Consider the following 10,772-nt stretch of genomic DNA (forward strand, 5'->3'; position numbering starts at 1 on the left):
CGTGCTATTCCTTTTAATCTTTACCAAGAAATTATGAATGATATAACGCCTACTAAAATAGAAGACATGGATGTCACTATTAAACTTGCTAATAGAGATACTATTACACCACTTGGGATTGTTAGAGATGTTGAAGTCTTGTGTGGAAAGATAGAATACCCAATTGATTTCCTAGTTTTGGTTTCCCATAAGATGATTTTTGTCTAATTATCTTTGGTAGACTTTTCTTGAACACTATTAATGGTAAGATAGATTGCAAGAAAGAAACCGCCAATGTTAATTTTGGTGATGTGTCTCATAAGTTTAATTTCTCGAAGTTTTGTAGGCAACCTTGTAATAAAGAATTGCCTAGTAAAGATGAAATCATTGGTTTTTCTTTTATTGTCGTACCTCAAGCTGATCCACTAGAACAATATTTGCTCGACCTATATTTTGAATGAATAAAGATGGCGAGAACTAGAAAATAAGTTGGGTATTCTATCTTTCCCCACAAGATGATAAAAAACAAATGGCCCGTGCGGGGCACGACATCGCCAAAATAAAGGAAAACCTGAATCCTGAAATGTGATCCTACAGTTGTGCCCTTAGATGTATACAATACTTATTTCTTATCTAGATGTGTTTTAGCAATTCCGTTTCTCAAATTGCTTGCGGGAATCCTTGACCGAGTCCCGTGAGGTCTCCCGCGACCTTGTTTTGCAGTTCCCTAACCTGAGACCAAGGCTCGGATCCTCTCTTGCACGATGTGCTTTATAGCTTTACTAGCCCGCAACCATGCCTCCCGCGGACCAAGAGGTCTTTCCACCAATAGGATTCTCTCTATGCATGCCGGTCCAGGGATCTTGCCATCGGCAAGCCCGCGTCTCTCTCGATCGGAGATAGCGCTCCGTAATTTCCGCTCATTCTATTCAAGAGCCCTCGGAAAAATCCAAGTTTTTAGCCTGTGTTTTTCTGTAGTGACGCTTGGATCAATCAGTACTCGGTGGTTAAGAGCATCTATAGCCAGACTTTGTAAATCTGACCCCGCCAACGCCAGCAGATGCGCCCAGGCGTATCCGCGGGCACTGACCTGGCATGTCTCAAAGTAGCCACTTTGCATCCGCCTCTCTCATATTTCATCCCCTACATTCATACAAATCATATAAAAGGAATCATATGTACTACCCTAGCTACTTTTCGTCGACGGAGATGTCCACGACAACAGTGCCGGGCGCTAGCTGGACGGTGGGTAGGAGGGCTCCGTCTCATCCTCCTCCTACTCGGCCTCATCCATGTAGTCGAACATCTCCGCCTCCTCCGCGGCCTCTTGCGCCTCCATCTCTTGCCGGCAACGGCGTCTTGCCTCCCCAGCCGACTCCGACCGGAGGGAATCAAGAAGGGAAAATTTTGTTTTTGCCAGTCTAGATTTTGCCAATTTTCCTTATGCCACTCTAGATTTTGACATTTCATCTTTGCCACTCTTAGTTTTTGACAATTGTCACAATTGCCATTCCTATGGCAGAAAAAATTTCAGAGTAGCAATTGTGATACATTTCAAAAGCTAAGAGTGGAAAAAATGAAATAAAATTATTCTGCTTTTGCCACGGAATGACAATTATGATAATTATCAAAAGCTAAGAGTGGCAAAAGTGAAATGTCAAAATCTAGGCTGGCATAAGGAAAATTGGCAAAATCTAGAGTGGCAAAAACAAAATTTTCCCAATCGAGAATGGTCTGCTGCTCCGTCTGCTGATCCCCGTCGCCAGCGTCCCCCACATCCTCCTCCTCCTCAGAGTCCTCCTCCTCCTCGTTGTCCTTCTTCTCCTCCTCCTCCACCTCCTCCTCCAACTCCTCCTCCGGATCCATTCCTCCACGACGATCTGGGCTTCGCGCCTAGACCGGATCTGCTCAAGGAGCTCGAGTCGGTGCTCCGGCGTCAGAAAGGGCTCGCTCCTCACCCGGCGGCGTGGGGGCATGGCTACTAGGCGGACGAGTGGAGTGGAAAGTGGCGGCGGCGGCAGACAGGAGGAGGAGAATGTGGATGGACGATGGTAGGGTTTCGGTGCCGCTGGTCGAATTAAATAGCCGGGCAATGCACTACGCGACCCGTCGGAGCTGCACCACGCGGCGCCACCGGTCGACGGAGGAGACGAATTTCGGACCGCCGGATTTGAGGGCGTTTCCGGATGAGACCCCTTCATCAGTACGAAGTGGCGTGCCCCGGCCCTCATATCCGTCTCATATTTGGGCTGGATATGGGGGTGCCGGTCAGTCCGGACATTTGAGGTCCGTTTGATGCGTCCGTCTTAGTCCTGGCCATGGGCAGCCCGGCCCGAACGGCCCGGCCCGAAAAAGCCCGACCCGGCCCGGCCCGATGCCGCCCCCGGGCCGGGCTCTGGCCTAGATTTTGAGCCCGAAGACCGGGCCGGGCCCGGGCCCATCGTTTTCGCGTTTTCCTGAAGGACGGGCCGGGCCGGCCCGAAGCCCGACGGGCTTTTACGTGTTCGGGCCGGGCTCAGGCCTAGAAAACAGGCCCGACGGCCGGGCCGGGCTCGGGCCTGGGTTTTTTGCGTCGGGCTTGGCTAGGCCCGATCCGGCCCGAGGTATGGCCAGGTATAGTCCATCTGGATCAAAAAAAGTGACCAGTCAATGACTGGGTGGCCCGTCCGGATGTATGAGGCGAGTTTAAGAGGTCCGGCTGTAGCTCTAATTTAGTTGCCGATAATTTGGATGCCGTTCGTATTTTTTGAGCTAGTCCGAGTTCGGAAAGGAAGGAGGCTCACACTTCCGAATCAGCAAGGTAAACGTTCTGCGTATTATCGGGAAAACGTTCTCGTGTCGTGCCAACCGCCTATACATATATTGCTCCTACGCAGGGTTGCAGACGACGGCAGGGGACCGGTGGACATACAGGCTTGCAACACACCGGAGCTGTCTCGTCCACGTCGACCCTCAGCAACAACGCCCATCATCATGTCGTCGCCAACACGGCGCGCCCAAGTTCCCTGGTCGAGCATCCCCACCGAGCTCGCGGGCGTCGTGCTCCGCCGCCTGCCTTGCCATGCCGACCGGGTCCGCTTCGCCGCCGTCTGCAAACAGTGGCGCGCCTCTGCGCGGCAGACCTCTCCGCCCCCGCACTACCCGTGGCTCGCCTTGCCTGACCGGACATTCTATAGCCTGCCGGACTCTGCCTTCCGGCCGCTGCCGCTCCACCTCGACCGCCACCGGCAGCTGCCGCACGCGCAGAGCTCCTGCGGCGAGTGGCTCGTGTTTGAGCGCTACGACGGCGCCTATACGCTGGTCAGCCCCTTCTCCATGTCCACCACCATCCTGCTCCCCGGCCTCTCCGACACGTACGCCCCCAACGTGCCTCTCCTCGTGGCGAACGACCAGCCGGTGCCCGACATGCTGAAGCTCGTCGTGTGCTCTGACGACCTCGTCGCAGCGATCGTCAATGATAACGAGGCATTGGCGTATGGCAGCAAGCTTGCCTTGTGCCGGCCAGGGGCGTCCTCGTGGTGGTCCAGCAGACCCGACGAGCTTCGCGTCCTCCAACACATTGTCTCCTGCGAGGGAAAGCTCTACGCCCTCGACAAGTTCAATGGGCTCTTCTCCGTTTCCATCGGCACGGACAGGCGCACCAGCAATCCGACTGTGTCACGGGTCGAGCGCCTCATGGGTAGCCCCCGTGGGGTCCTCAAACACTCGTCACGATACCTGCTTGAATCTAGCGGCACGTTGCTGCTGGTCTGCAGGGACGACACGATGCTCGAGTGGTTCAGCAGCGCCGGCTTGAGGAGTGCGCTCATGGACGGGCTGGAGCTGGAGTTCGAGGTACTCAAGGCGGACGTGGAGAGGTCGCGGTGGACAAGCATAAGGAGCGTGGGCGATGACCGGGTGTTGTTCGTCGGGCCATGGTGCTCCCGAGTTGTTCATGCTACTGGCGAGCATGACCCAATCTACACCGCTGGGAACCGCATCTTCTTCACGGTGGACCTTAGCGCGAAAAGATACGATCATCGATACTACGGCTACGGGACACAACAGGAGCCCTTCTACTGCATCGTCTACGACATGAGCACGCAGCGGTCGGAGTTGTTCCTGGAGAAGCCGGTGCGCCCGTTAAAGGGCTTCCCGGTGACATGGCTTTTCCCTCCAACCCAGCGCCAGCTGCGCGACTAAACGACTAGTTAGATTTATGGTGACATGCACCTGCTTTGAGGTCTAGGCGTCTAGCTCTAGCTAGATGTTTCCCAAGATTTCCCGTCAATAGTACTATAGAAGTTCAGACTAGCTCTTTTGTAAGTTAGATGTTGAAAAGTTTGATCACATTTTCCCGTCAATAGTATCTTTTTTTTTGCGACATCAAAGGAGCTTTATTATGACGGAATAGTTGTACAATCGCTTTTTTGCCGTCAATAGTACTCCCTCCGTAAACTAATATAAGAGCGTTTAGGTCACTATTTTGGTAATCTAAACGTTTTTATATTAGTTTATAGAGGAAGTACTTCTATGGTAGGGAGTTCCTTCTTGGCGTTGTGGGGTTCTTGGGAGCCGTTGGAGATAAAAAAAATTGTGTGGCTTGCGTTGCATAATTGCCTTTGGACGGCGGACTGCCTGGCCAAGAGAAATCTCCAACACCCACCGCAATGTATGCTCTACTGTTAGGAGGACGAGACGGCTAACCACTTGCTGCTCGAGTGTTCCGATCCTTCTCTCGAGAGGTTTGATTCAATGTGTTATTACGACAACGTCTGCATCGGTTCACGCCGCAGCTCGGTCATCTGCTGTGGGATTGGTGGCCTAGGGTTAGCGATGCGGTGAGGCCGAAAGATCGGAGGGAGATGAAGCCGTGGTGGACGAGATGAGAATCATGTGCTCCCTCCGGTCCTTTTTAGTCTGCATATAAGTTTTATCAAAAGTCAAAGTATCTCTACTCTGACCAAACATATAGAAAAAAGTATCAACATTCGCAATCCCAAATCAATAATTTTATGAAATAATATTCGGTCATTCGAATATTATTTGGTATTATAGATGTTGATATTTTTTAATAAAAAATTGGTCAAACTTTGCAATGTTTGACTTATCAAAAATCTAATACGCGGAGTAAAAAAGGAGGGGAGGGAGTAGATCCTTTTTCCGGTGGAGGGAAGTGTGCACTGTTGCGACATTCCATTTCTTGCTTCCCAAGTAACCCATGTGATATTATGTTTTTCCCTCACGGCCTCAGCCTCTTAATACAAATGACACACGGCTTGTGTGTTCCGAAAAAAAAAGTTGTATCTAAGCGATGTTTTAATTAATTTAGGATGATGTCTGCATCTCAACATTGTGGCATAATCAGGGAGAGAACAAAATGACATAGGGAGAAAATCCACACCGAATCAAAGCATTAGCTAAACCACATAGGGAACCGAGCTAAGAGCCATACCTTCATTACTCCCCCCTTTCCGGTTTAAAGGTACCAACTCAAAAATCTTCGAAACATGGCAGACGATGAGCGATGCAGTAGATCGCTCATTTTTCACCCAAAATTGATGTTGTTGACGTATCAATTTGTATTAACTGCAATGCATGCATGCATGGTCATTTAATCATGTGCAATGATGTAACACGGCTCGAAAACTAAACATGTGATGGAGAGAAGTAAAATATGGGACTAACAAACTAGAAAATACAGAGATTTTGAAATATGCCATTTAAATTGGAAGATATGGAGTAACATTCAACTTCTCTACCTCTCTTCTTAAATTATTATGTCACCTTAGTATTTGTCTACGAAATCATGTTAAGAGACAAGCATTGCAAGTGTCCTTAAAGAGCAACCTAAGGTTATTAATCCGCAGCAGGTAATGGGTGATCGTTTCATGTAGTATGTGCTTGGGGTTACATACTTTTGTTAACATCGTTAGCTGTAGAATTTGTAATTTATTTTAATTTACTCACATGCGTGCCCCAGATCTCGGGCGAGGATCATCTATCATACGGTAGGGTGCTGTTCGGTCATTGACATGTGGGCCCGATGGAAACATGTCCAACATATCAGTGGACCAATGGCGGGAACTATATATCAAATCCTCTCCCCTTTTAAAATAGGGTCAATTCATGCTAAACTTTGTTGGCGAGGTAAAAAAGTAGTTTTAGCCCCAGTTGCATGATACATTCACCCCTTTAATGCTCCGTTCAAACACCGGAGCCGCAAATTTAGTGTCAAACCTGGCGTCTGCTCGTTGCCTTGACCAGGAACCATTTGCTCCTGACGCCACTTCCCATATCTCGGTCACTAGTGTACTCCCTCGGTAAACAAATATAAGATCGTGGGTGCCGTCTAGCCCATACGGCCGCAAGAAAGGGTCAACCCCCTATCGTGATCGTATACATCAATGGTTCTAAAATGGATCAGCGCGTCAATTTTTATTCGGCACCATGCCCAGATGCTTGCGTATGCTCTCATGTAATTTCAAATTCGATGATTCTTTTAAAATTCAATGAACTGTTTTCAAATTTGATGATTTTTTTTCAAACCGATGATTTTTTTTGAAAATTGTGAACCATTTTTCAGAATTGATGAACTATTTTTTCAAAATTGATGAATTTTATTCAAAATTGATGAACTTTTCTTTCAAAATTGTGAAATTTTAAAAAAATTGATGAACTGTTTTCAAAATTGATGAACTTTTTACTAAATTTTGCGAACTTTTTTTGAAAATTGATGTTTTTTCGAAATCGATGAACTTATTTTCTAAATTTATTATTTTTTCAAATTTGTGAATTTTTTTTAAAAATTGATGAACCTTTTCTCATTCGTGAACCTTTTTTATTACATGAAATTTTTCAAAATTCGTTATTTTTTAAATTGTGTTCATATTGTTTTCCAAAAAATCACTTTTTCCCCAATCTATGAGCAATAAACAGTGCAGCTATAGTTATTTTAAAAATGTCCGCGCCGGAATCTATCACTAGTTCCTAGTTGCTGTAGTGGTCAGGCAACCTGCACTGAAACTGAACGGGCAGGAATTGATTCCTCACGGGGGCAACATTTTAGGTGTTTTGTTTTGCTATATATACATTTTGGCTGCGCGGCATCGTGGGCCGGCCCACCAAGCGCGGCTAGTGAGCGCAAGTTCCTGAACGGGCGCATAAAGCGCCGGTTAGGAGGTCCCAAGAAGGGGCATGCCGTGTGTGTGCACGTCCTCGGCCGCATGGGCCATTAGATGAGCATGGGTTGCGTCCCGGCCACTGGTTCATTGTTCCCGATCCAGGATTTTTACCGGTGTCCCATGCAGAAAACTTACCGGTGTCATCGCGAAACAGAGGTTACGTATACAAGGTAAGCAGCAAAATTACCAAGTGTCATGGGCCAACGTGGGTCTGCCCCTGCGGCGAAGAACACTCCGAGAAGAGCAGTGGCGCTGTGTTTATGTCGACGATGTAAGGTACTTGCTTGGCTGCGGTTGTCGTGGACTGCCTACCGAGCTGCTGCTTGGCGGCTTAGAAGTGCGGAGGCTTGTAATTCTTCGGCCATGGCGGCGCTTGTACGGTGGGCGGCAATATCGGGGCACCGTGGCTGAAGTCGCGACCTCCACCACGTCCGCGACCTCCACCACGTCCGCGACACCCCCACCGCCACGTCTACCACCAGCACGCCCTTCAACAGCCTTGTGCTTCTTAAACATTTTTTTATATTTGGGCTGGATATCAGGGATGTCGCTCAGGCTGGACATTTGAAGACGTTTGAGGCTCCCGTCTGGGTCGCATTTTTATGATCGGTCGGTAACCGGACCGTCCGCCTGAGCGTTCGAGGCGGGTTTGAGGCGTTCAATTGTACATACTCTTACTGTATGAGTATTGTACTACCATGCGCGCATGCATTATGTGAGTAGTACTGTACTACCATGCGCATACACATTATGTGAGAGCATCTCCAGCCGCGCCCCCAACAAGCCCCCAGGCCACTTTTTCAGCGCCGGCACCAAAAAAACGTCCCAGTCGCGTCCCTAGGACGCCGAAAAGCGCCGGTTCGGCCCGTTTTTGGGCCCGGCGATCGTAGGCCGAACCCGGCGCACTGGGGGCGATCGGGAGCTCCGGCGCAAGGGAAAAGCGCGGCTGGCCCACACCGTCAGGTGAAAAGTCAAGTTTTTCTTCCCCGACTCGCCTCCCACCCCCCGCGCCCTCAGCCGCCACTAGCTGTATCTCGGCGCCGCCCGCCGCCTTTCACTGCTACATAGCCAATCCCCGCCGAAAAAATAGCAGAGGTTCGCCGAGGCAGCCCCTCCACCAGCAGCTGGGCGTTTCCGGCCGCGGAGGGGCAGTTTGGCGGCGGGTACACGCCCACCGGGCGCAAGGTGTTCGGCGATTTGCCTGCCTCGGCAATGGACTTAGATGACGAGGAAGCGCTCGCCGCGCTGCTGGAGGAGGAAGCCGAGGCCGACGTCTAGAAAGAAGAGCATCTCATGGTGCTCGCCGCCCTCGCCCAGCTGCTGGCGAGCAATGAAAAGCCGCGGCGAGGTGGCTTGGCGCCGGGGCGGGTGCAAGCAAAGAACTGGCATCGACACTTCTCGGATCCTCGCACAGAATCACTAGTAGAAAAGAGGGCTTTGGTTCAGGCCGGGTCAGCCCATTAGTCCCGGTTCAATCCAGAACCGGGACCCATGGGGGCACTGGTCCCGGTTCGTGCGGCTAGGGGCCTGCCGGGCCTCGTGGGGGCATTGGTCCCGGTTTGTCTGACCTCTTTGGTCCCGGTTGGTGGGACGAACCGGGACCAATGGGCCTCGCTCCTGGCCCACCATCATTGGTCCCGGTTGGTGGCTTGAACCGGGACCACAGGCTGCCCTTTAGTCCCGGTTCATGCCACGAACCGGGACCAATGAGGTGCCTATATACACCCCTCGCCCGCGAGCATAGCACTCCAGTGCTCTATTTTTCTCTGGCCGGCGAGGGAGGGCTTTGTGGTGCTCTACCTCACCTCCTATGCACATGAGGTGTTCGATGAAATGCCCGAGCCACACTAGTTAAGCTTTCTCCTCTCGAAGCTCCACCTCAAAGCTTCATTTTCCTCGAGATTTGTCTAGGTTTAGCGGCCCGTCACGTCCCATTCCCGTCTTCACCGCCGTCGATCGCCCGCGCCGATCTCGTCGCCGGCACCACCGTGGTGAGCCTCTTGTTCTTATCTTCTTTCTGAAAGAAAAAAATTCTTACTTTAGATAGATACTTGTCTAATTTTCTTACTATTTTATTGCTTGTTATTATATAGTGCGATGGTTTTGGTATCCGCCCCCGTCGGCCCTCGTCCTGTCTATGATTCGGATGTGGTATATATTATCTTTATAACTATTGCTTCATTTATTGTTTATGAAAATAATGCCGACCAACGTGACATAGATTTTATTTATCTAGGAGGTATGTGAACCGGAAATTCCAAACGACCCTATTGTCGAGAGGTTAAATTTAGTTGAAGAAGAAAACAATTTCTTGAAGGAAAAAATAAAAAAAATTGAGGAGGAGAAGACGATATTGGAGTTGCATGTTGCGGATGTCGTCAATGATCACAAGATCAAGATGGATGCAATGCGCTTGAAGATTAGAAAGATTAGAAAATATGCCATTCATACCGAGGCTTGGTATCATTATGCCGTTGGATCAATTGTTACCTTGGTTGCGATTATGATCACATTTGTTTTTGCATTGAAATGTTTTACATAGTTTCAATGTATGGTTTAATTAATTAGATGCTCTGGAGAGCTATATGTTGTTGGATGAGAACTATGTATGTACTTTGGTTTTAATGTGATGATGAACTTCTATTAATTTGGTCACTTAATTATCTATTCATGATGTTCTGTAATAGTTTTTGACACACTTAATTATATATAATGCACGCAGATGAACCGGCCATGGATGTACGGTGACAGACACACCTCCGAGTACATTAAAGGCGTGCATGATTTTCTCGAAGTGGCTGAGGCAAACAAGCAGAATGGTTTTATGTGTTGTCCATGCCCTAAATGTGGGAATACAAAGTCTTACTCTGACCGGAAAATCCTTCACACCCACCTGCTTTACAAGGGTTTCATGCCACACTATAATGTTTGGACGAGGCACGGAGAAATAGGGATTATGATGGAAGATGGCGAAGAAGAAGAGGACGATGACAACTATGTGCCCCCTGAATACGGTGATGCTGCAACGGGGGAAGCTGCCAAAGATCAAGAGGAACCAGACGATGTGCCCGATGATGATGATCTCCGCCGGGTCATTGTCGATGCAAGGACGCAATGCAAAAGTCAAAAGGAGAAGCTGAAGTTCGATCGCATGTTAGAGGATCACAAAAAAGGGTTGTACCCCAATTGCGAAGATGGCAAGACAAAGCTCGGTACCGTACTGGAATTGCTGCAGTGGAAGGCAGAGAATGATGTGCCTGACAAAGGATTTGAGAAGCTACTGAAAATATTGAAGAAGAAGCTTCCAAAGGATAACGAATTGCCCGACAGTACATACGCAGCAAAGAAGGTCGTATGCCCTCTAGGATTGGAGGTGCAGAAGATACATGCATGCCCTAATGACTGCATCGTCTACCGCGGTGCGTACAAGGATCTGAACGCATGCCCGGTATGTGGTGCATTGCGGTATAAGATCAGACGAGATGACCCTGGTGATGTTGACGGCGAGCCCCCCAGGAAGAGGGTTCCTGCGATGGTGATGTGGTATGCTCCTATAATACCACGGTTGAAACGTCTGTTCAGAAATGAAGAACATGCCAAGTTGATGCGATGGCACAGTGAGGACTGTAA

General features: G+C 49.3%; 1 protein-coding gene across 1 annotated transcript; it reads left to right on the top strand.

The window, feature by feature from the left end:
* The first annotated feature begins 2,841 nt into the window (after window positions 1-2,841).
* On the top strand, window positions 2,842-4,344 carry LOC123170957 (uncharacterized). The gene has a single exon (XM_044588653.1). It carries the CDS (start codon window positions 2,953-2,955, stop codon window positions 4,159-4,161), a length of 1,209 nt encoding a protein of 402 aa, XP_044444588.1. The 5' UTR covers window positions 2,842-2,952; the 3' UTR covers window positions 4,162-4,344.
* Window positions 4,345-10,772: the final 6,428 nt, after the last annotated feature.

This window comes from Triticum aestivum, chromosome 1D, assembly GCF_018294505.1.
Source record: "Triticum aestivum cultivar Chinese Spring chromosome 1D, IWGSC CS RefSeq v2.1, whole genome shotgun sequence".
NCBI classification, from domain to species: domain Eukaryota; kingdom Viridiplantae; phylum Streptophyta; class Magnoliopsida; order Poales; family Poaceae; genus Triticum; species Triticum aestivum.